Genomic DNA, 26589 nt, shown 5'->3' with positions numbered 1-26589 from the left:
AATCTTCTATTAACTCCGAACACGTGGCAACAAATGAGATGGCAATATATGTGGGTGTGTAATATGTATATGCTCAAAGTGATTGTTATGGTGATAAAATTAAAAGGGAGAAGTCAAAACAACTTTTTTTTTTGCTACAACCGATATATTAAAAAATAGCTTAAATCAGATCACCCAAAGTACATTTCACATTGAAACAAACAAATTTTTTCGGTTAAAACATTAACAAAATGCAGTGATGATCACAAATGATGTAAAAAATTGCTGGTATATCGTATCACACTTACAATAAAGCCATGCATCACATGGCTTCAAACATGGGGTCAAAAATCCTAATTAAATATTTTCTGGCAGCAGTGAAAGGCACACACACACACAAAAAAAAAACAAATAAAAAAAATCAGATTTATAATTATTTTAAGTTATTTTAAATACTGTTTTATATTCCGTTTGGGTAAATGTATGTAAACATATAAAAAGACACTGGAAAATATACTAAAAATTTCAATGTGAAGAAAACACACAGATACGTAGTGCAAGCTGTAATAAAACATGGTTTAAATGGATTGACTTACAGACCGCTGGTGGTAGTAGTTACTTTAAAGAACGAATACTGTATATACACAATTATCTACAGTTTTTTAAAATTTACAAAGAGTAAGGTTTACAAGGACAACAAATCACAAACTATACACAACACTATGTCCAATTGCTAACAGAACCGTTTTGTTGCAAAATAAGTCCCATGGGGATATATAAATTTAATGACTTATGTCATTTTCTAAATTTAAGTTTTCATTTTGCAAAGGCAACTTAATTTGATGAGAAGCTTCATAAATACAAACATGCTTTACAGTATTGATTTCCTACACATTACATAGTTACTATAAAAGATCAGTTTAACTGTACAGGTTCTTCCATAAAAGAGCCAAATAAATGTTTTACCCAAACTTTAAAACCAATACATTTTATAATCTTAATATTTAAAAAAAATTAAAATTTTACTGTAGTCCACTTTATAACTAACAAATGACTGTTGCTTAGTGTTGGAAAATATTCAATTAAAATGCATTTTTGATTCTGGACACCAGTCAGCAGCAGGTTCATGTTCTAATCCTGAGTACTATGCTTTGAAAATGGAGACATTCAGCCAGTCAGTTAACGCTCATTTGTACGGTCTACTTTTGCAGTATCACTATAGGTCGCATTTCCTGAAGCTGCTTTAGCAAACGATCAGTAACCTTTGAAAAGGTCTGATCCACCACGATCTTGACATTCCTCAAAGATGTTATTTTTTGTGGATTTCTGAAGTCTATACGATTTGGGTAATCTCTTGGCTGTATGTATGCATCTGACCTTTTACACAAGACAGTGGCGTTTTTCAGTTGAATGGTATGCTGCCGTTTCAGTGCTATCTCGCCTGAGATGTCATCACTGGTTTGCCTCTTTCGTGGTCGTGTGGACTGTGTTGATTCCTCCAAGAACTTCAGGAAGGACACCTCAAATCCCATGGGTTTAAATGAGTTCAGTGCCATGTTTTGATCGGGTTGCTTTTCTTGTGTTGGGGTAGTGCTGCAGGTGGTGATGGAGTCTGCCCCATTACCAACATAGTTGACTGGGTTGCTCCTTGTAACCCTCAATCTCTCTGCCCGCCTATGAGCCACTGGCTCATCATGGTTCATCTTCCTCGGCCGCCCTCTTTTCCGCTTGACAACTATTGAAGCTATAGATTTGGATTCCGAGCTTTCGTCAGTGGACTGCTTGGCATCAGACAACTCCGGCTCCTCCCTCCCAGAGGTGGGCTTTGAACTCTCAGTCTCGCTTCCTCTAGGGTCCATGTCGTCCATGTCTTCATTCTCTGACGAATCCGATGAACTCTCCTCCGACTTTTCTGAATCCTCGCTCCTGTAAGACCGATCTCTGTACCAGGAACGTGATAACTTCTTGCAGAATATGAAGTGGCTCCTCTGCTCCTCCAGGTATCGCTCAGAGAGTCCATGTCTGATGTAGTGCCTCAGTATGTTCCGCTCTGAACTCACTACAGACTCACAACCCTTTATCATGCAGGGGTATTGCAAGGGGAACTTCTTGGTACACATCGCTGAGGCTTCCTCCTTGGATTTCAAAGAGGGCTTTCCATACTTTGTCCAGTGGTTACTTTTTTCTTCATCACTTTTCTTTTTGTCATTTCCCTTTTGAACAGTTTTTTTGTTGTCCTGCATGTTCTCTTTTCCATTGGTATTCTTAACAGTACCAAGCTGAGACTTCTTGGAACACAGTTTCTCTCTCTCCTGATTCTTCCTTTGCGTCATGAGTTGGAGTTTATAAAGATCCTGGTGCTTTTTCATGGTGTGTCGTAGAAGGTTTGATCGTGTTGCATAACCACGGTCACAGCCATCAACCTCGCACCTGTACAGACCTTCCACGGGTTCAACCTTGGACACCTTTGTCTCTTTGTGATCATCTTCAATATGCCCAATGTACTTCCAAAAAGCAGTGAAGAATGCAGGGCAGTCTGGCTGATCACATGGGAATCTCCCCAGGTTGATGGTGGACATCAGAGTGCCTGCTTTATCCAAGGTGAATTTGTGCAGCTGAAGATAATGCTGTAACAGGCTTGTCACCATCTGGAATATCCTGGAGCAGTCCTTGACCTGACATCTAAATTCATTCACCTGGGTCACCTCACTTGACTTGGTGTCATGCTCCGCTTTGACATTCTCCTGCTGATTATCCTGTTCGTTTTCTTCTTCTGCTTCAGCATTCTCTTCAAATTTAGGCAAGGCAGACTGATGAACAGCTCTGTAATGGAGAATTAAATTATGCTGGATGGTAAAAGCAGCAGTGCATCCCTGGTGGACACAGCGGTATGGCCTGTAGGGGCTAAAACCCTCATCTGCCTCACTAGTCTTAGCTATTGGCCTTTTTTGGTTAGGTTTTTTAGGGCTTTCACCATCAGATTTTTCAACTTTAGGTTTTGTAATTCTTGGCTTACAGACTTTAGGCTTCTTAGTTTTATCTGGAGAGAGTGTCCCAGCCTGGACTGGATCTGCTTGAGAGAGCCCTGTTGAAACCTGTGTTAAAGGTGTGCTTACAGCAGGCAAGAATCCTCCACTTTGTGGCACTGCTAGGCACTGACTGGGCATGGATGGCACCGATGCATGCTGTCCATGTGAAGACTGTTCAGTAGCAGGAGCATACACTGTGGATTGACCCTGCATGTGGTATCCAGTCATAGCCACTGCCGGTAGAGCTTGCCCACCTGTCGAAAAATTATTGATGGATATTCCTTGGGTTTGCTGCATTGACAGGTCAGCTGAGAGACTGTTGTCTTGAGATAAATCTGGAACAGCAAGGCTGGTGGAAGTCTGCTCGTAAGCTGATGAATGATACTCTTGTTTGATCCATTCCTGTCCATAAACAGCATTTTGCACCGAGGCCAAATTTAATTGCTCATGTCTCCCGTCTGCAGACACGTACTGCTGCATTAAACTCTCGCTCACTGCAGCAGGGTTTGATGTGTTGGCATTTGGAACACATGTGGGATTAGTCACTCCACTGACTTTGTGATTGCTCACTTCCAACTCAACCTTCTCCGTTTTTTTGTTATACTGACGTTTTATTTTCAGCTTGACCATCTCCTCATGGGACAAGCTGTGGACTGTTTGACAGTGTGCTCTAAGATTCGAGTTTCTGGTGAAAGTCTTGCTACACATCTGACAGCGAAAGGGCGCAAACTTTCCATGGTTTTTCTTGATTTCAACAATCATTTCATCTGAGTAATTATGTGTTTTGAGAAGGTGTTTGAAAAGTGCATCTTTTGTCATGGCCCTGTAATTGCAGCCTTCATTTTCACATGCAAATGGCTTCACAAAATCGTCAACAACCTGCACGTCATTCGCAATGCTGGTATTCGGCACCACTGATTCAACATTATTTGAGACCACATCACTGCTAGTGGAATTACTGACTGAATAATTATTCACCACTTGAGTGTCCTCAGTCATCTCCATGCTTAAATCAAGCTTCTCCAATGCTATTTGAATTTCAAGGATCTTTTTATCTTCATCTGTGGGTAACAAATCTGCTCCTGGATCAGGATCATTTGTCACAGTGCCCCCAGAAACAGATGTTTCAGGAGGCTGTGAGGAACTGGGCATTGTCAACACCCCATCACTCTGAGGAGGGGGCACAGATGTAGTTATGCTGCTGTTTAGGTCAGGTACTTTCTCACCATTAGAGGGCATCTGAATCACCTTGCAGGGCTCAGAACTCTGACTGCCACTTAAAGTTTTGTGGACACCGACGAGGGTTTCCTGTAAATCAAGGGTCTTCAGAGTAGCATTTGCATCAGCACTGGTTGCCTGAAACAAATTGCCTCGTCTGCAGATGTCTCCAGCTAAAATTTGCTCACGCAATTTCTTCTTTACATTTTTCTCGGACTTCATCAAGGAATCACTCTGTGGGCTCCTTGGCATCTGTGGAGGTTTCTGAGGGTCAGGCGAGGTGATCTGCAGCAAAGGATTTGTCATAAGATTTTGTGCCAGACTGGCCATTGCAGCCAGAAGGCCGTCATTTGAAAGTCCACCTGTCTGGGGTTCTTCTTCATTGCCTTTCTGTTCCCTCATTTTCATCAGAGTTTCAGCTCTAAGTATTTGATTTAGATGGTCTGTAGGCAGACTATTCAATGAAACTGCAGAGTTGTTTTCTGCCAAAATTTGGGAAAGAAGAGGATCAGAAAAATCATTACAATCAAAGCTGGACTTGATGAAATCCTCCCTGTGGGGTTCACTCTCTGTCTTAATTGGGATATTTCCAGTGTGTTGTATAACTGTGCTTTCTGGCAAACAACTGTCTGTTGAATATGAACTACAAGGATTCTGGAAAGATTGTTGTGGAATTCCAGAGGCCTCAAAGAGATTTGGAATAGTTGGATTGTCCAGGACTTGCTTCAGAACCTCACCATTTTCTTCACCATCATTTGTGTAAGTTGAGCCATTAGCTTGAGGAAAAGTAACATTAGGAAAGAACCGAGGTTCTAATGGGCAACTACCTAGAGACTGACCAGGGTGTTCTTTAATAACTGTGTTAGGGTTGAAATTAGAAGCTACTGGTTGCTGCTGAGCATTCAAGACGTGTGGTGAATTGAGAAGATCAAGAAATGATGTTGGCAAATCTGCGGTCAGGTCAGTTTCATCAAAGGCTTTGCAGTGAGAACGCTTTGACAAATGACCACCAAGTGATTTGGGGCTTGGGAATTCTCTAAAACATCTGCAGCAGATGAACTTTCCATCTTTAATGATAGCAGGCCACTTTGCTCTTTTGTTACGTTTCGTTCTTGTAACTGTTGGATTTATGGCATCCATTCTTGATGTGTTCATATTTTCAGGAAGGCCAGAATCTGTTCTTGGCTGCAAATTGGAATTTGCTTGGGAGGGATAACCTGACTGCATGTTACTGAAATTTGAAAATGAACTATTTTGATTTTGGGACTGGAACAAAGAATTTGCAGAATTTTCAAGCTGATCTGGTAAGACTGGGTCCTTCAGACTATCCAAGTAAGAAGGCAACACGGGATGGGGTATGTTATCCATAGCCGATGTTAACAGTGAGTTAGCTAGTCCATCCATATTCGACGCAATGATCTGACTGGATGATTCAATGTGCCCAAACCCTCTGTTTGTAATGTCCATTTGAGGTGGTGCCCCTGAGCTGATGTTTGCAGTGAAATCTGAAACACAGGAGGGACGCAAATGTTCTCCTGACATCGGTTCTGAAAGTCTCGAGTTGTTGTCTATGTGTGACTGCTGGAAGGGATCAGTGGACTCGATGCGTTGATTTTGTAATGCAGGCTGACCACCGATGTCACTATGCTGCGTATCTGCTCTTTGTCCAGTAGTGGACGTGTTCAAATGGGAAGAAAAAGGTTGATTGGAAAGACCTTGCATGTGCGAGGGCATCACATGGGAAGAGCAACCAGTCTGCTGGGAAAGATCTGGATTGTTCCCAGGCTGTGCAGTCCATGGCAAACTAGGCCCAATTTGTGCCTGCACTGAACTGGTTTGATTTGGAGAACCTCCCAACTGTGACAGCAATATTGGATTTAATATGTTTTCCATTTGATTAGTTAAAGTCTGACTTGTGACAGCAGCAGAATGTGTGGAAAATGACTGATTTGAAACAGTAGGGTTTGTGACCCCTGTTGAGTACAGCAGAGACTGGCTGGCTAAGTTTGGTGTCTGCACTACGGGGACAGGGCCACTGCTTCTACTATTATCTTGTGATTGTATGACTGAATTGAGCTTCATTCCAGTTGACACAATCGGTGTACTGGGCTTGAGGACTTTATTGTTCTTCTTGGCTAATTTCCATTGTACATAAAACTCAGAATGTGCTGCTTTCATGTGCTTAGTGACACTCCTGTATGAGCTGTAGTTTCTAGTGCATGTTTCAAATGCACAATTGTGTCTCTCCTTTCCACCTTCAGGTGGTGCAGGATTGCTGTTGCATGGAGACTGTGAAACTGTATTGGCTGTCCCAGTCAGCTCCACTGTAAGAGGAGTGGTCTGTGGAAGAACTGCCTGAGGGGTGACACAAGGAGGAATCCCAGCCATCATAGCTGACATATGGAGTGGGGTCTGGTTAGGAGTTTGGTGAGTCTGCAGAAATGAGCCTGGATGTTGTGCAGGCACTGTCCCTCTGCATTCAGGGCTACCTATGTTTCTTTCAGGATTTACATCTTTAGGCAAATGATTATGATCATGCGGAAACATTAACTGGGCCTGGCCCTGCAACATGCTTGGGCATGATGATGGAGGAGTGCCTTGTATGACACATGGGTGGGCAACTGCATTCCTTGGGTCATGCAGAAGAGAGGACACAGATGAAGTCCCCAACTCCGGTTGAATTGAGTCAGATGAATGGGTGTTCATAGAAGACAGCACACCGGTACCATCAGGGCACGACAAAGGGAATGCTTGCTCCATGTCATCTGGAAGCTCAGTCTTGAAAGCCATGTTGTGCTCAAACTCCTGCATGTGACCCTGAGCTGAGTTCAGCATGCTCTCAACTGAATGTTTCACTTTAACATGTCCTGGAAGGTGTGAGGGAGTGTCATCTGCTGAGCTTGATGTACTCTGTTCAACTACATCTTGTAGATGAAAAGAATGATTATCAAGCAATTCTGAGGCCAAAAAGGCAGAGTGGTTTGGTTCCATATGACACCTAGATGGAGATTCAGTCTTAACTACCAATGGAGTTTGGCCCTCAGAGGTGATGGGTTCCTCTGGTTTTGAAACATGTTCTTCCTGATGTAGATCCAGTTCAGACTGAGTATGGAATAATTTACCACAGCTGAGAACTTTGCAGGTATAGGTATTGTAGTGCTGCGCTTCATGATCATACAGCATATAGGCTTCATGGAAAATCTTCCCACAGTTTGGAAACATGCATTTGGCCTTAAACACGGCATGCTCCTTTCTGTGAACAAGAAGCTCGGCATTGGAAAGAAAGCTGGCCTTACAGTTCAGCTGTATGCAAATGTATGGTCTGACGCCACAGTGGACTTGCAGGTGGTCATTGAGGTGGGTAACACTAACAAATTGTCGACGGCAATACTGACAAACTACCTTTTTGCTCTGCATTTCCAGAAAACGCGTAGCCTCATCATTATTTCTGTGTGCCTTCACATGGGCTATCAGGTTCCTGTAGTACTTGAAACCCTTTCGACAGTTGACGACAGGGCATGTGTATTCATCTGCATTTTCTACCTTGAGAAGAGAGAGGTCATTCTTAGCGGTGAAAGTCTCAGAACTACCACCGATGTCATGATCTAGAACAATGTCAGAATTAGGTCCATCTTTCATCTTAGGCTTCTGCCTTTCAACAATTTTATCGGTGGCAGAATTGGGAACAGCGGTTTTTGAATTAGCCAACTTCTTACTTGTTTTCATGGCAGCAAGCCGTTCTTTGCACGACTGCTTTACATGTAAAGCCACATGTGGTACCAACACATCTTTCAAGTCAAAAGTTTCAGCGCATATTGGACAGCTGTAGATCCCATCTTTGACATGTGTCTGTGCATGCCTAACAATCCTGTGACCAAGGAACTCTTTATCACATAAAACACAGTACTGCATGTAGGCCTGCCAGTTCCTAAACCTGGCTGATATGAACCCCTTTTCCCTTAGTTTCTTGATCTCTCTCTTTTTCTTCCTCTCATCTTCTATTTCATTGAGCTCAACTGTAGTGTCCCAGAAGGATTCTGCCTGGTCTTTGTACACGTCATTTCCTTTGATCAGCTCCTCCTCCTCAGCTGCTTCTGGGTTCTCACTGTCATTGAGCTCATCAATGGATGACACAATGGATGCCTCCTCCCCCATCAGAGCTAGGCAATGCCTCTTCAGGGTCTTCCAGTCCCAGAACTCAGGGTCAAACGGCCATTGCGTCTTAAACACCAGCAATAGCTCACAGCGCAGAGAATTGGGTACAGGTAGGCTCTCTTCTTCAAGCTTCTGGTCAGGCTCATTATAGAGCGTTTCCACAGCATAGTATGAATCCACTGTGGGCTCCAGAAGGAACTCAGTCAACTGACAAGCCCGCTTTACTTCCAGATCAGAAGGCAACAAGCACAAGATGGTTTTGCAAATGGTGGCTTTGGTGTTTACACTGTCGTCTGATTCCATTTGCAATGCTCTTATGCACAACTCAATGCACACAGGCAGGCCTACATCTTCCATCTGCAAAATACATAACACTTAGTCAATAAACATTCCTTTGAACAAATACATCACACAAAATTATTTTGGCACAATGCAGCCAATCGTCTGTCAGACTTTTCAGAGAACAGTTAATTACTTACAACTCTGTAGGAGCTTCACTTTACTTTGGCTACAATGCACTGACACATAGATAATGTGTTTGCTTGCATGCAAATGGCCGCCATTAAAGAGAGATTCACCTCGGACTGGATGACCTTGATGAGGAAAAGGATGTGGTAGACTGTTTTAGAAAGCGACGACATTTGTCGACATCTGTCCAGGAATGCCTGCACCGATGACTCTAACCGCTTCAGCAACTTGCTCCAAAACAGCGTGAGCTCCCTGGAAAGGAACACAGTCAGCTTTCATTAGGACAAACAGTGGGAAACACTACTCAAGATTACAGCTTAGGGAGCTACTATGACATTCAAAGTGAAGAGCACGCAAGAAAGTGTGAAATGCAGGTCAGACAGATGCATTTGTGGTAAATTAGCTTTTGGAGCTAGAGGCCAAAAGCCTCCATTAAAACCAGTCTTTTACGGAGATCGACAGATGCTAATCCCGAAACAGTCACAATAAGGGACGCTGTTTGGAAAACAGAGTGACTCACGGCACGTAGAGTACTTGTTCTTGAGAGCTGACTCACCAGGCGCAGTACATGTCTCCTTGGAGAAGCTGCCGCGTTAGAAATGCGGAGCACAGGCAGAGGGCCCCTTTCTCATCCCCGTCTGACTCCAGGTTGCAGATCATTTCCAGGGCATCTCTACAGTCCACTTTGGAGATCTGCATTGGAATGGCAAGATGATACTCACAATAAAATAAGATTCAAAAGCACAGTCAGAATCAATGCCGTAATGAGACATGCAGAAACACATTAAAACTCAGCCCTCCCACAGATATCTTAATGACTGCCTGATATCTGACTCTCTGCTAAACACAGACTTCAGCTTTGTCAGTGCCGTAACCAGACCTTGCATCTCTGCTACACTGAGAGAGTAGGGTCGTCTTTCCAGCAGTATTGGCTAAAGCTTGAATTTCACTTGTGGCTGGAACAGTATGATACATGTAAGTACAAACCAACCTCAATGCAATTTTACTACCAATCTCTAAAAAGACATTGGCTGGAATTCGATTGACATTTGTCCATAACTTTGCCAAACAATTAACAGCTTGCGGAGTTCAGAAATCACTAAAACTATCTTGCCAAACAGATTTTGTGAAGACGAAAGTCAATTCACGTGTAAGTCAAAGTTATGTGCAAATGTCAACTGAATAAAGGCCGTGACAGTGTTCACATGAGTAGGCAGGCAATTATATATCTGACACTGAAAAGTGCTATGGTACAACATTTGTATTAGTGTTTTAGCCTGCCCTCTGGTGGAAAAGTACATTATGATTTTTGGGAACACTTTTTAAAGTAGCTGGTTTACATCTGAGGGAGACATTACAAAGGCCCCCCCCCACCCCACCAAAGTTGTTAGACTTAAGGCTTTATGCTTTTAAGGTTTAAACCTACTTCAGCAATAGCATGTCTGGGCTTGTTTCTGAATAACAGACTATAATGGAATAATCAAAACATAAGAGCTGTGTCATCCATACATTTAATGGTCCCGATTCTTCAAAACGAATCCTTTAATGTAGCCTTATAATTCGCTCAACAACAAAAAGAGAACTGATCCATGAACAGTTCAAAGACCATCTCAAGTGCCCAGTAAGCCTTCATCTCAATGTGGATTCACCCACCTCCTGCATCAGAGGCTCCTGGGCCACTGTCGCACACAGACAGACCAGGTACGTCTGTTTAAAGTGGCCTTTTCCTTCAAAACCAGGGTATTCTGAGCATGCCTTTGCCAACAGGGCAGCCTTCTCGAGCTGGTTCTCTTTAATAAGGTGCTTGATTCGCATTTCCAGGAGAACTGGTCCTTCCAGTGCCAGGAACTCGTGAACTGAAAAGGTGGACACATGAACATTCGTCAGAACACTCCAACAAATAGCAAATAGTTCAATTTTAATACTTACAAAATATCCCCCCCACTCCCCCATATTTCTTTTTTCCACACCAATTTGGTCAACATCACTTAGCTAGTAAAAAGATAAAACAATATCTCATGCCCACCCTTTTCCGTTTCAGGCGTTTCCTTGGAGAAGATGCCATGCAGTACGGAATGGCTCCACACACTTTCCTCCTGTGCCACAGCGTACAGCATCTGCAGCTGAGAGATCCCATTCTCCTGCAGCAAACCATGGGCTGCCTGTGTAGAATAGAGGCGGTCAGTAAAGGCACTTTATCAACAATATCAAGGTTTTCTACAGGTATATTTAGTTTCACCAGCCCGCTGGCCTGTGGAGACCGCTGCTGAAATTGGTTGAACGTCAGAAAATCGACCTCAAGTGGAAGTCTTGATTCAAGGCTCAGACAAGATTCGCCAGCAATATTTCTATTATTCTCCTTAAAAAACAGTCTGCCGGTGAACGTATGCCACATTTTCCCACATAATGTAAAAGAATCACCTTCCTGATGAGCACACCATTTCATTTTTTGGTGGACTAATTTAGTGTTAAAACTGACTCATATCACCAGAAAAACATGTGGATAAAGAAAACAAATACATAAGCATGACAGGTACCAAGATTCCTGTCAAATATACTTATGCTAGTGATGAATTTCTTCAAAACATAATTGCTGAATGGCTCCTTATTTGGTTTTGGGCCATAAAACTGACCAAAACCTCCAGGCAATCAGAAATAACACCCACCTGCACAGACGACTGGAACTGCTCCCACAATGCAACTGGGACATTCTCAGGTAACGACAGCAGCAGCTCCACACAACTCCTGTATTGAAACAAGACGTTGCCATCAGAGCGTTAGCAGAGCTTTCACAATATAAGCAAACTGCTTCCGCAGCTACTGATTAGACAGCAGCAGCATGTCAACAAATATTTCAGAAATATGGTATTAGTTAAAAAGAAAAAGTGTACTATCAACAAAAATTAACCAGTAATATTTTGAGTGCTTCTAATCATGCAAATGAGTGAAATAGCCAGCACTCATGCACGATCAAAAACAAAAGGGCAATTGTGGGTTTCATAAAACCACAGTCAGAGGCTGCAGAGTACACTTTTGTATCTTCCATTAGCGCAAACGTATAGGACTCCTTGAACTCATCGACGATCTGCCTTGACCGTCACACATCACACACATCTCACACACCCCCCGCCCAGCCCCGCCCCCCCCACACACACACACACCGACTGCTGCTCCCGGGGCATTCAGAGAAAATCAATGAATGTGGATTGTGGTGTATCGTTCAGGTGGATCAATGTAAAAGGAGAAAGAGACTGGGGTGAGGGGGGAAGGGCAATGGAGGCAGTGGATCTCAGGATTTCCAAGCTGCTCAGAAACGGTGGGCAATTGACTCAGGAGCATTGATTAACTGCTGCCGCTGCTGACAGTTTGAAAACTATTGTCTGAATTGAGAAAAGGTACATCGATGGGCCTGAGGCTTTCAGGACAAACTTTTGACTCAACCTGGCTTGACGATGGAAGGGTTGCCAATGACACTATGTCACCCGAATGAGGACATCTTCAAGTGCAGGCTCCTTTAGTAAAGGTGTGGGTGCAATATCCGCCCAATAACCGTCCAAATTCAGTTTCTGTTGTATATTTGTCATGCAAACTATGCAAAGGGTAGAAATTTACCCAGGCAGAGGAATTAAAAGCAAACAAGAATGGCACAACTTCTGTCCAAATTTGGTCTGTATTCACAGAATAAAGGCTTTGTATCATGCAGCCGTAGCCCAGGGAAAGCAATCAATATAAAATGAGAAGTGTTGGCTATCATACTATGTTTTCCAGTTTTCTGGTCTCATTCCAATTTCTCGACAACCACCACTCCGTTGACTGACCTCATTAGGAAGACAAGGTCATTGAAGTTTAACTGGACTACAGAAGCAGAAGTTTTAACAAAAACTAAAAGCACTTCTTTGTAAATCCCTGGTACTCCAGACATTGATAATATGTATTTAGTGCACGTAGATGCCACAAATGTGGATTTGGTGGGAGTGTTAGCTCAGGGTGACCCAGAGAGTAAAAGACCTATACTGCGCCGGAATAGAAAGTTATTTCCAAGGGCCTCAACCCCTGAGACAGAGGGTTTAGATATCAAATGGACCTTGGGGCTGTCTGCAATATTGCTTGCTGGGATGAGAGCTCGGGCAACAAATATATCACTGAGCCTCAAAGTGAATGCAAATGATGCAAACCCAAAATGCTCAAGATGGTGTCCAGCCGATATAATTGTGGATCATTTGTCCAGGGTTCATGGCACTCAAATCTGTAGGGAGAGCTGAGGGGCTAAATAATGTGCCAGAATGCACACTCTCAACTGTGCAATAAACCTAAAAGATATTTATGTCAAACCTATTTTAGCTGCCACTTAGCTAGTCACTGGGTTTAGGCAAGTTCGCTAACCAGTGGTGATGTAGGGAGGGGAGGGCATTAAGAGAGAAACGTTTATGAGAGACCGCATCGACTTTTGAAGCATTGAAAAACAAAATGCATTTTATGGTTTTTGTGTATATGAAGGTTTACTGATGGGGTAATGTATTTCGTCCATTAGGAGGGGCAGCATTCCAATTTGATTACATGATACATTCATTCATATAGTGGTCTGACTGTTTTGCTGATACAAAATAACTTTTACCCACTAATGCATTTATCGTGCATATTTCATTTCACAGAATGTTAATATTACTGGGGGATGGATTTATATGTCTAATGGTATTGTTCTTCCCTCCTCAATGTATCTACAATAATGGTTGAAAAGTTTCCACCTAATGCAGCATTTCTGGAGCAATGCTGGGTAAAATAGTAAAATACATGGGGCTTAGGCTACATATAATGGCTGGTAATAGGTATGATGGGAGCATGACCTATCTCTATATACTCTCTCCATTACCTTAGTTGCATTGCTTGGTTCTTCTTTTGAAGAAATCTGCACAAATTTCAAGCCAGGTGTGCTGAATGACATTTTGTGGTGTGACCATCAAACGTATAATCACGTTTATAATTGTTCTTCTTGCTCACAATGTGGCCATGGTTTTAAAGTATTGTTTCTTCTGTACCGCATTTCGTGGGTAAAAATTTATATTCAGAAACATTAACGTGAACTTAAGGGAAGTTGCGGAAGCGGACAGAGAGAGAGGCAAAGCCAGCGAATACTCACAGAGTCAGCCGTTCAAGTACAAGGGATACGTTTTCACACTGTGGGGAAAGGGAGGGTGCGGCACGTGCGTAGCTGAGCAGGGCCACTGTGTACACTTCAACCAGAGGCAGAGGCTCCTGCTCAATCCTCCACCGGCCAGCATACTCCACTAGTGTCTGAGCGAGAGAGAGAGAGGGAGAGAGAGAGAGAGAAATATGACACTGTCATCAATAACAAAAAGCAAGAGCCCCTGAAAACGACATCACAGCTCTGCCTCTCCAGTACAGCAGTTAAACCCCAATAAACAGAGGTTATTCGAAAGCCCCACTTTCGGCCAGGCACGAGTCATTTTCACAGAGGGGCTAACGGGGTGTGCTATAAGGGATAATCGTCCCCCTCCACTTAAATGAAATGCCATTTTTGCGATGTAATGATCTCACATTGGAAATGAGCTCATCCCCTGGTTTTCCCGTAACCTGAGCAGCACAACACCCGAAAGGCTTCGCTGCTCATATGTATGGATTCGCTTCAGCTGTGGTGTCCTGCTGAGTGCATTATGAGAAACTGGAGATTTAACGGTAACAGATGTGGGGACGACCGGCGGCCGGTGCCTTTGCACATTCGACGACAGGAGGCACAAAAACTGATGAATAATCTCCCCTTCTCAGTCGGAGCGCAAACAAAATAAATCTATTAAAAAATACAGAGCATAAATAGGAGCTAGTGTTATCAATAATGACAATATTCAATCTTTATTGTTGACACACAAATTCTGGTTGTACTTCGTACCAAAATGGCCTTATTCATTTTTGCATGTCATAAATAAAACCATTTGAAAATTCTGCAGTGCTTGGAAAAACCAGTCTTCCGATTTGGCAATATAGGCTAATACAATTTCCGAAAAGCAGGATATCAACATTTCACAGATATCATAAACAATGACACAATGACAATGGCTGTGACCTAGCTTTTTTGGGGTTTAGGCCAGGAGGCACTGTGACGTGTATTGCCACCGTTTCTTTGTAAAATCTGATATATAAATAAAATTTGATATTTCATTTGACACAGTCCAAGCAAGCCTCAGGCAAATGACGTAGTACAATAAATAATTTAAAAGCTCACAGTTCGAGCATCATATTGACATGCCCGATCTCTCTACTGATGGAGGGAAACTACAAAAGTAAAAAAAAAATATTGGCGTAAGCCATCTCCCAGGAATTCAGTTGGGTACTGGGTAATGGATTCCTTGTGCCTTTCATGAGATTTTGATTCATTTATGATGATTTTTAACAAAAAATTTCCAAAGAAAGAAAATCCATTCTAAGTGCCATATTCGCACAACAATCTTTCGAGGAAATCCAAGATGGCAGAACATTCAATACTGTGGACTTCAAAGAGCCTATTTGCAAGAATATTTTTTGAGACATGAGAAATATGTGAAGTTTAGTAAGGGCGGAGGGAGTACTTTTTTGAAAAGCAGTACAGTATTTGGACTGATATATGAATATTTGCTCCATGCTTCTGCAGCTCATTTGCTAGATGCCTGGCTACTAACCTGCTACATTCATTAGCAGCCATTTAGCTGAAGTCTATTCATCTGGCTGTCTAGCTAGATGGCCAAGCAATTTGTCATTAATGACAAGCATTTTTGAAAAGGACTACAAAACCAAAAAATGAACTCCCTGCCAAATAATTATTTGATTTTCCAGCCCACTGAAGCTTTGATTTGTTTTACTTGGTCAGTTTCATATGAGAGTAGAATAGTTCCTATTACCAAAGATTAGCAAACCTAATCAATGAACATCATTAATTATAACTCTCCTCGTCTCAGTCAAGGCGCTTTGGGGGAATGCTCTTGATGTACTCGGGAGAAATTATAAACAGAATCACTTGCAAGGTGTTTGACAGAAAGCCATTTTCCAGCTTTTCATGCACACAATACAAGATGTCTGGTGTTTTATGATGGTTTTTAAAAGGCTGGGATAGCAATGCAGTTAGGGCTTGTCCACACAACTCAAAGAATCAGCAAAATTCCACATCAAACGGACTTTAAACAGCCTGCTGGCTGGCTCTTGCATTAGAACCCATTCTGATGTTTGAAAAAGAATTTCAAATCGTACACTAGCAAAACAAAAAATCTGATAGTTCAACTCATACTTCCAGATTTAAACTTGCACGAACGACCTGCTTGTCATGCTAAGGAAAGAAAGTAGGCTTATTTTTATCCTGTTATTATTTTCTTATTCAAATTATTGCTTCAAAATAACATTTCGTTTAATCTTACTGCAGCATGTATATCTCAAGGCATGTGCACAACGACCCTTGGATCCTTCCACTCAGCCCAAGCTGGCAAAGCCCTGCTTGTTGCAGGCGCAGTCAACGGCCCCATTGTTGGATGCATTAAAGGCACTTCAAATGACCAAAGCCTTGGCAGAGCTCAGACTAGTTGGGATGGGAGGTCATCTGGAGTTTACTTCAGCAGGAGCTCCCCCTAAAGGTCCTTAGAGAACGCTGCATGTGTGACCCCTGTGACCCAAACAGGAAGTCACTTGAGGTAAAACAAAAGGGAAGCGTCTGAACATGGTTTGTTTCCCCCCCAGAATACTTGAACAAGTCATTGTGGAGCCATGCCAGAGCAGCATCACTCTTCCTCTTTAGAAACTTCTAAGAAACTATCATTCATTAGGGTAAACAAAAAACAAAAAGATGTTTCAATGAGCTTCAGCTTCCAGACAGTCCAAAAACATCATGATACTTACCTGCACTAGGACTCCAACAGCAACATAACGTTCTAACACTCATTCTGAGCAGGGGCCAACTCTATGCTTTGTATCCTTTACTGTCGCATGCTATTTAAATTCCTCACACCATTACCTTTGACTCAACCCTTTACACACGCTGAAATATGTAAACAAGTCTGGTTGCAGGCTTGAGCTGAGAGAATTTCATAAAGGGGACTTTCATCTGACGCATCCCAGACTTGCCTGTGGGAGGAAACTGCAGGGAGGTGACCTGAACCGACTTGAGACGGCTCCATCCGCGCGGCTCTGCCTGCAGGAGCTGATCCAGCTTCCCATGCTGCTAACCAAAACCCTTTAGCTCCACGCTAACGCTTGCCAACCAACACCAGGCACTACGCAGCACAGGAAATAGTTTCTGATGCCTATCCTGTTAATTACATCAACCTGAAGGCATGGCTGTAAAGACTGAAATAAAATATTTAAAAATGTGTGTATGTACATATGTGTATGTATGTACGTACATGTGTGTGTGCGTACACACGTTTGCTTGTAACGCAACTAGCTGCTCCTCCAGACAGTGAATCATATGGCTTCTACTCAATGTATAAAGCATGCAGACACCGGTGAAGAGGTTTAGCTGTTCAACCAAACATCAGAAATGGGCAAGATGTGTGATCCGAGTGACTCTGACCATGACTGTTGGTGCCATACAGGGGGGTTGCAACATCTCAGAAACAGCGGCCCTCCTGGGATTTTTCACGCACTACAATCTCTACAGTTTACAGGGAACGGTGCGATAAACAAAAGAAAATCCACTGAACGGCAATTCTTTGAGCGAAAACACCGTGTTAATGAGAAAAGTCACAGGAGAATGGGCAAACTTATTCTAGATAACAGAAAGGCTACAAATGCTCAAATAACAGCCGTTTACAACAGTGGTGTGCAGATGGGTATCTCTGAACGCACAACTCGTCAAACCTTGAAGCGGAAGGGCTACAGCAGCAGAAGATCATGCCAGGTTCAGGGCTACCGTGGGTCTGACATATGTTGATTGCTGCTGCAACATGCAGATATTAGGGTCAGAATTTAGTGTAAGCAGCATGAATCCATGGATCCATCCTGCCCGGTGTCAATGATGCAGGCCTGAGGTGGTGTAATGGTGAGGGGAATGCTTTCTTGGACCACATTAGGCCCCTTAATACCAACTGCACATCATCTGAATGACACGGCCTACCTAAGCACTGTTTCTGACCAGACTACCTTACGGCCAGACTACCCTTTTGCAAATGGACACTTCCAGCAGGCTAATGCGCCATGTCACAAGGTACGCATCATCTGAAGCTGGTCCCACAAACATGACAGAGACTTCAGTTTACTCAAAGGTCGTCAGGTCTCAATCCAGTAGAGCACCTTTGGGATGAGGGGGAATGTGAGGCTCACAGCATGAATGTGTGGCAGGAAAATCTGCAAGAACTATGTGATGTTATCAAGTCAGCATGGAGCCTTAGAAACGTTTCCAGCACATTGTTGAATCCATGCCTCGAAGAATTCGGACTGTTCTGGAGGCAAAAGAGGGTCCTTCCTAAAACTAGATAGGTGAACCTAATAAAGTGGCCACTGAGTTTATTTATGTATGTTTATGTGCATACATGTTTTTATATATAAACACAATGATAAAATGGAAAGCCATTGAGAGAAAGAAGCTGTCGTGACACCTTCGTGAGCAAATGAATGGAAAAGCCATCAGACTAACAGGTTCTCCGTTCGCTTCACGCCAGACATAAATCTCCAGTGTCATCGCCGCGTAGCAAATGCAAGATCCATTTTCTCTCCCCCTTTGCTTCACCTTCACCGTCGCTCTCAGTCTGATGCTCTGCTGTGATCTCGCTCTCTGCAGGTGCTCCACACTCCTTTCTCCCTTTCATTCTGCTTTCTGGTTAGTGCACAACATTATCTGACCAATGTAAAAAAAAAAAAAAAAAAACAGCACAGCACAAAAATTCATACAGACACGTCCCTCCGAACAGCGCGGCCAGGCCCTACCTATTAGCCGAACTGTCTCGGGAAAATCGAAGAAACACAGCTTACGGCAGCCATAAAAACACCTCTTTCACTCTACCTCTGTCTCTCTCTCACACACACTCAAGACATTTATTTTCAGTATGTCAGCGCAGCCAGATTAACTAATGTAAATGCGGTATCACATATCACAGCTGCTTCGCTGACATGAATGTCAAAGGTCAAATTGAGCCCAGCGAAGAGCGAGCCTATCGCACGCTCCGTTCTGTGACTGAATTTGGACGGTGACGGGGGTCTTAGTCTGGCTGTGATGGAGGCCTCGGGCTCTTTGAAGACCCAGCTGCTGACAACAGAGTCAGGTGACCCCAACCGGGCAGCACAATTGTGGTTGTCCTTGACAAGTGTCTCTTTTCTAAAGTCCCCAATTATCTTCTGGGCTTCAAAACATCAACACCAATCACTGATGCTTCACATAAGTATTTCTATATAACCTCACCTGTATTAGTAGAAATGACATCGCCTGTTTATTCCAATATAACATTTTTATAAACCCCACCATAACAACGTGATACTAATCCAGCGCAAAGTGCCCTCCATCTTACTAATAGCAGCTTCACTGAAATCCAATATTCAAGGTACCCTGTAGCGCTTAACGATGCAAAGCCAAGTATTCACATAAGAAATGAATTTTGCTAGCTCCCATTAGACAGGCTCTGCACACAAAACACTGGCTGTTACAATATGACTTAAGGTTACAGGGATTGAAATAAGCTGCCTGTGGCCACACAAAAGGAAGAGAATTAGGCTATTGAGAGAGGCCTTGGTGCGAGGCGTGGATTTTCCCTTTGTCTGACAACCGAGGATGTGATGGTGCGATATCAAGCAGGGGAGGAAGGCTGTCGAAACACACCGAATGTCGCGGGAACAGCTCGTGTCGTCCGTCAGTCCCACCCTCCGCGCCCCCCCTTATCTTTTAATCTAATTAGAAGTTGGAAGACAAAAGGAGCCCACAGACAGCTGGCGGGGGGAAGGTGTCCGGGCCGGGGGGCGGCCGAGCAGCGGCGTCGGGTCATGCATATTCATGGCCCTACGTGCCGCGACTGAAAGCAGCAGCGCGTCTCAAATGTCTTCAGACGGCGCAGCATCTCGACCGCGCGGCGTGGGCGGGTGCGGGGGCGGAGGAGGAGAGGGGCGGTGTTGGGAGTGGGGGGAGGGTCACTCGTTTTTTGCAGCGACGGCGGGAGCCCTGCGATGCGCCGCGGAGCCGGAGGGAGAGAAGGAGCGGCGGGGGTGTTGTAAACAGCGCCCGTTCCCTTCTCAGAGCAGTGGAGCCCGGAGCCTCTCATTAGGGACACCGCACTGACTGACTCCAGCTGAACAAAACACAAATTATTTAATTAGCAGCCCTTTAACGGCGTTGTGAAATAAGGGTGTAACTTGTAACGCGTGAGAGTTTTAAACTGCAAATGGCAAACCTTAGTCCCCCTTTCCCCAAAAATACAACAGGGCTGTTCTGACTTGCGTTACCTGAACAGTCAGCCTATTTGCCTGCCCCGCGGTTATTTCTGGCAAAAACGAGCTATATACATTTCATGTGGAAAATGTGACCTTTAGCATTACCTGCAGCAGCTGTGAAAGGAAAAGAGCTCGGTAGCTACGTGGACTCCCTAGTTCGGCCCTCCCTGCTCCCCGTCCTTGTTTTCTCACGTGCAGCTACCAAGGACGCCTGCTGCCTCCAGCCAGACATTCACTCACGGGCACGCTAGCTCAACCGGCGCTAAACGGCAAACGGAGGAGAATAAGCAAATCCGTCACATCCATAAACAAAAAAAAAACAGAGGCTTGGGAAGTGGCCTTGTCACTTCAGTTTTCCAGAGTTCTCCCTTGTCAAAATGAAGTTTGAGCCCTGCCCGTTTAGAGTTCGCAATCAAGCCAATTCCATTCAACCTCTCAAGACTGATCACGGGCCCTAACATTTTGCTTATATTCATCTTGGAATTAATCAAAAATGTTCTGTTTATCCGTTTCCTAGAGAAGGAGGCCTGTGCACACACATGGACACCATTTGGCTCTGTTAACACGGAGGTACCTGAAAGAAACTGCCGGGGACTGAACAGAACGAACTGGACTAGAAACTGCCTTTAATGGAAACATCTGGCTCCAATCACCTCCACTCCTCTCACAGGAAAAGCCCCACACTGAGAGAGGACCCCCCTCCCTGAAACCGCTCCTTCCTCAGTCCGCCAGGCCGCATGGTAGCCCTGACCGGTTTCTAAGTGTGCTCCATTGCTCTATTTTGGCAATGGTAAGGCGTATGTGGGTGAAATATGCCTTGCCATGAGAAAACAGTGGAATATACCTGTGACCTTAGAGGGTACTGATAAGATTCTTTGCAGTTTGGAAGTTGCCATATGGCACAACGGCAACCAAAACCTGCCGGGAGGTTGTGCAGGAGAGGAAGTCAGTGAGGGCAACAAGGGGGGTGGGGTGACAGATGAAGTCAAAGACACAGCTATAATCGGGAGGGATTCTATTCTGTTAAAAAGCTAAATGGAGGCTGGACAGGTGAAGAAAAGAAACACAGCAGCCATATGGCATGTAGAGAAAGCTGCTACTACAATAACAAGATGATGGGTTAAAGAGAGTGCTTTCGCATACGGTATTGGAATTCTATCACCAAGTGAGCCATCGCTTTGTTATGAAACTAAACGGGCCAAAATTATTTGGTTTCATGTTGCTTAGTCTTAAATATTTGACTTAATATTTAAGACTAACCAACGTGAAACCGAATAATTTTGGCCCGTTTAGGTTCATAACAAAGTGATAGCTCACTTATTGTGCATATCTTCCCAAGTGAACAGCTCGCTACCTAAAGATTTACAAATAATTACATCATATTTTGTTTATTTGTCATAAAATGATACAGGCAAAACTCAAATACAAATACAAAAGAAACATAGCAAACCTTTTTTGGGAGGCATACTCTTGTTTTAATAAGGGTCATATCATAATCCTGACCTTCATACAGTGAATGTCTAAATGTCAGGAGCTATGCTAGTTTGCCAAATTACTGTGCAATTATATATATATTTTATGCAAAATAAGTCTTTTTTAAAACAACTGTTCAACAGTACAATAAACATCAGTCCAAAGTATGCAAACAAAATCTTACTATTAAATTATGAATAACTGCATATATAAGCTTAACCCTGTATTTCTCAAATCTCAAAAGTTTGTTCCTAATGTTTTTCACGCCATCTACCTGAAGGGTGTGAACAAACAGTAATGAGTTTGTAACGGAATTCATTTGTAAATCCACCACTCTGGGAGAGGGCTAGAATTTGAATTCACTCTGCTTTCACATTTGCTTCTTTTATCGCATTGAGAGCCATTCAAATGCTGATGGAATGTAATGCGCTCCAATAGGAATTTCTGTGTTTCTATGCAACTACAGTCTGCAACACTTTTATGGTATTCAATGTTCTATGAGACTGTGGGAATTTGTTTTTAAACCTGGCGTTTCTCTGTACCTAAAAGGCTGACCTGTAGGCCATCGACATGTTCTGATGAAGAACTGCAGGTTGAAATGTTAACCGTAATCCGGTTAAATAAAACACATCACTGTCTGTGGAGTGTGTGTTTACATTGTTTTACCGCACTTAAATAGCTCCCTCCCTTCACATGAAAGGAAAGTGAAAAGTGCAACACTTTATAAAATGTCCTTTTTAAAAAAATCTAGCAATGACAGTCAGAGAATGTGAAATATACTGCCCCCCAATGCAATGCATTTACGTGCAAAGATGAACCCTGGTGTGCCTCGATATTATGATGAGCCAAGGACTGTTCTGTACTCATTGCCAAATCTGCTTATCTTCTCATATTTCCACTGTAGAGCAAACAAAATCAATTGGGTGGTGACATCAACATGCTTCATTGAACACTGTATTAGTCATTTAGTGGATAGCATTCTCCTAGGCAACTTACTTAATTTTCCACATCCAAGACATTCCATGAACAGTTTATGCTGGATGTTTACTGAGGCAATACGGGGGAAGTCCTGAATCGATTTACAACAGCACCTTCCTGCTGCATGTGATTTGATACCATGATTCTTCAGTAACCTTGACATAACATTGTTTGCTGCCCTAGTATCAGTAAATAAATTACTATATTTGTTTTAAAAAAATAAATAATAAAAAATAATTTTTAAGGTTAAACGTGACAAGTTTCAAGTGTATATTATCTGGGTTTATCAATAAATGCTACGCCTGCCAAAGGTTATAGGTCACGTGATCACTAAAAGTGATGCTACTGGCCCTCGAAAGCTTCAGTGTGGTCACTGTGCTGTGTGTCAAACAGCTTCCAGTCCATGGTACTCAGCCAACATGCAGTCAGACCCCCAACACACACAGATTCTCAGATTTAAAATTATTTATTATATTTTCTAATGCCATTTCAAAATGTTGGTGTCAAAGGTGACTACGCTCCGTTACCTAAAGAATGGGCATGCTCTGAACACATAGAATTTCAGCACAGATTTCCAGTGACACTCTATGGTCCAACAAAATGAGGTCTGAATTTCTGGGATGTTATGTGTATGGCAAAGCTCCACTAAAACTGAATCGCACACAACTCATGTCCTACTGCCCGACTTTCACCAGGAGATGTATGCCACTCTTTCTTTATGGGTGGTAAAATGTTAAATACACAATACAAGTATTTACACTACAGACCAGGCTTATTCTTTGACTGTCAATGTTTAACTTTTAAAATTTGGATCAGATCAAACAACACATTTTGATGCAGCATTCCAAACTATGCTGACAAAAAGCTTCAACCACTATGACCTTCAGACAGCAGAATATTGAGTCGCTTGCAAACCTAAAACCAACTGCCATGCCTTAAAAAATCATGAACGCTTTTTCTTCCTCATAAAGTTCGATTGGTTTCGCTTTATAACTGAACAGGAAACCACAGCACGACGGCTTTATAACAGTGAAGGCTCTTCCACATCAACTGCCAATGCAAGTTTTAGGTTTCCAGTAAAACGTTTTCATGCGTTTGCAGTTCAGACTTGTATTCCAAGGATTATGAAATCCTTCTTCAAACTTCTAGTTTCAGCTGCATAGGATACACATCAAGTGTTGTTATTCACGCACACACACAGAAAGAGAGAGAGAGAGAGAGAGAGAGGGAGAGCAAGAGAGCGAGAGAGAGAGAGAGAGAGGGAGAGCAAGAGAGAGAGAGAGAAAGAGAGAGGGATAGCACCAACAGCATGAAAACGGAAACTCTGCATCATATTAGTTGCGGTTGTACGCCTCTCTTTATAAAATTGAATAACGAAATTACTCCTGCTCGATGTTTCCATAACGTCATAACTCAAATTAAATACATTAAATTGACTATTTTACAGAAAGAAGACATAGACAGGACAACATGAAATCCTTTAAATGCAGTACACATTATGACATTTCTCTTATCCTGGAGATTCTTTATGATAGCACTTTAAAATATCTCACATGTTAACGTATATAGTCATGTTACATTCATGATGCATTCATTTTCAAGTGTAACTCCAAATTCAGACGTCTAAAACGTAGAACAAAATGACACGCAATAAATATCAGATAAATATTCCATTAATTAAAAAATGTTTTTCATAGTGGATTGTGGATTGTGAGATTAAGGGTCTGGCTGGACATGGATGCTGGAGTTAGGTTAGCTAATGACAGATTGGTTTTCACCCCAGGCGCTCATTTAACAAAGCATAATGAATCATATATTCTGTAATTCAATGGGGCTCGATAGCAAACGAACAGTAACTGGCACATTGAACTGAAGAGACTTCGAAATATATGGGTCAGTAAACCAGCCCGTGACATGACAGAATCAAGTTAAACATTTGTGGTAAGGTTAGATTCTCGATCGAGGTAGGTGGTTGAAAGCCTTGCAAATGACAGTCACTGTGAGCTCAGCAGTCGAGTGCTGCATAATACGTAGTTAACAAACAGAGGAAATCCAACAAAAGAAATTAACCAAAACAACTGAAACAGTGTTTTCTAGCCTTTCCACTTAACTTGCAGCAGCCACGCGCTTCGGGCGGATTGTTGTTGAAATTTGTTGACATCGAAGAAATTAGCTAACGTTACTGCTCGAACTAAAAAAATAGTTGCTATTTTACACACTAGCTATGAAATGTCGACCAATAAACGTTAGTCATCTGATCAACTAACTTAATGTTGTAATAAACATAAAATACAACCAGCTGCTGCAAATTGACGTAGCCATAAATATTAGCGAGCTAGCCATCCACAGCTAACGTTAACAGAGTTCATAATTGTATCATAATGCTAACTAACACAACGTTACGCACAAAACACGAGCATTCTACAACGACTTCCCACCCCAAATGAAAAGAAACTGGACCCCATAATATCATTAAGCAAGCCAGCTAACTAGATTCACACTCATAAATCGTGATGGCAGACGCACGGGGCCTAGGACACAGCCTTTTCTATACAGCAAGCTAACGTCAGCTAAGTTACAAGAAGGTTCATTTCTGAACTCCACGCATAAGGTGTGTAACTTGCCGTCCCGAAAAGACTCAATAACTTACATTGCCAGCTTGCGTACTTGGCTAGCCACCACTACTTTCGCGTTGAATAAGCACTGGTTTAGCATCACACCCGCGGTCACTCTTCTGCAGCGATAAAGACGGAATGTTATGACACTGCCGGCGACAGTCCTGGGCACGTCTGACATGACAATGAGAGATGAACATCACAATCGACCCGTGGTCTGCTTTTTCAGTGGATGAAATCATAAGCGCCACAATTTCAATAAATTCACGTCGATGGCATGCCAGGCGACGAACGTTTATTTGCTGAAATAACACAAAAGTTCAGCTTAAATGATCAAATGCTTTAATAATGAAGCTTGCAACAACCATTATTTCTTTCTGTACACATACACAAAGGACTGCCTCCCCCTCCTGCTCCGACAGCCCCTTCCTCAGCAGTTGGTCTGATTTAGCTAACGACATCGCTCTCAAGGTTTATTTTGGAATCGCCAGCATGCACAAACAGCGCTTTTAGACTAACCTGGCAGAAATCCTGGCAATACTGAGAAGCGGACTGCTCTGGAGTATCCGGGCTGTCCTTCAAAGCTGTAGCTAATTCCTGCAGCCGCTCTCGAAGAGCCACAATCGCTGCACTGGTTGCGCTCTGTGCGCAGCGATCCTGCTCGGCCTCTTCGTCCGCCATCTTCACACCCAACTCCGCCGCGTACGCACATAACCCCACGTGACCAGAATCGCTCACGTACAAGACGTAAGATTGGAAAAAACACTCACGTTCTGTCACGTGACATAATAATATCTGAAATTATGAATCACATGAGCAGATGTCAACTGCAGTGATCGAGCAATTTGAAAACACCACCAATCATCTTAGCCTCGGTGTTCTGTTGCAGAAACGGCAGCATACAATTTTAGCATGGCAAAACGGTTGTAATTTATTATTTTTTCGAACAATTATTGTTTTTGAATTATAGATATTGAATAGCCCATTGTGGCATGTATTTTAAATGTGTGTTACCTCATTTTTATAACTCAGTGAAACAGGACAATACGAAAGGTCTCAATACAGCTCTAAGACTGAGATTTACTTTAAATAAAGTGCAGGATAATGCACTAACTAACTAACTAACATAAGAAAAAAAAAAAAACACTACAATAATAACAAAGGGAGACATTACAGTAAACAACAAGGAGAAACCAGAGTGTTATACATTTTGGGCCAGAGTGAACATATGTGTTTTGAGCAGTTTTTTTGAAGGAGACCTGCCTGTTTGATGTGAGTGGGAA

At 42.8% G+C, this 26589-nt stretch overlaps 1 protein-coding gene across 2 annotated transcripts; it reads right to left on the bottom strand.

Moving 5' to 3' along the window:
- Positions 1-421: 421 nt before the first annotated feature.
- Positions 422-26026, bottom strand: znf292b (zinc finger protein 292b). Of its 2 annotated transcripts, none has more exons than XM_064339918.1 (8): positions 25826-26026; positions 13987-14141; positions 11516-11594; positions 10876-11011; positions 10503-10705; positions 9406-9542; positions 8960-9101; positions 422-8738 (listed from the first exon to the last, which is right to left on the bottom strand). In XM_064339918.1, the coding sequence occupies exons 1-8, from the start codon at positions 25985-25987 to the stop codon at positions 1179-1181; spliced, it is 8574 nt and encodes a 2857-aa protein (XP_064195988.1). In that variant the 5' UTR covers positions 25988-26026; the 3' UTR covers positions 422-1178. The 2 variants fall into 2 exon arrangements, with proteins under 2 accessions (XP_064195988.1, XP_064195989.1); XM_064339919.1 differs by lacking the exon at positions 25826-26026 and adding an exon at positions 25342-25608.
- Positions 26027-26589: the final 563 nt, after the last annotated feature.

The sequence above is a fragment of the Anguilla rostrata genome, chromosome 6 (genome assembly GCF_018555375.3).
Source record: "Anguilla rostrata isolate EN2019 chromosome 6, ASM1855537v3, whole genome shotgun sequence".
NCBI lineage: Eukaryota > Metazoa > Chordata > Actinopteri > Anguilliformes > Anguillidae > Anguilla > Anguilla rostrata.
This window is presented reverse-complemented; position numbering and strand designations above follow the sequence as displayed.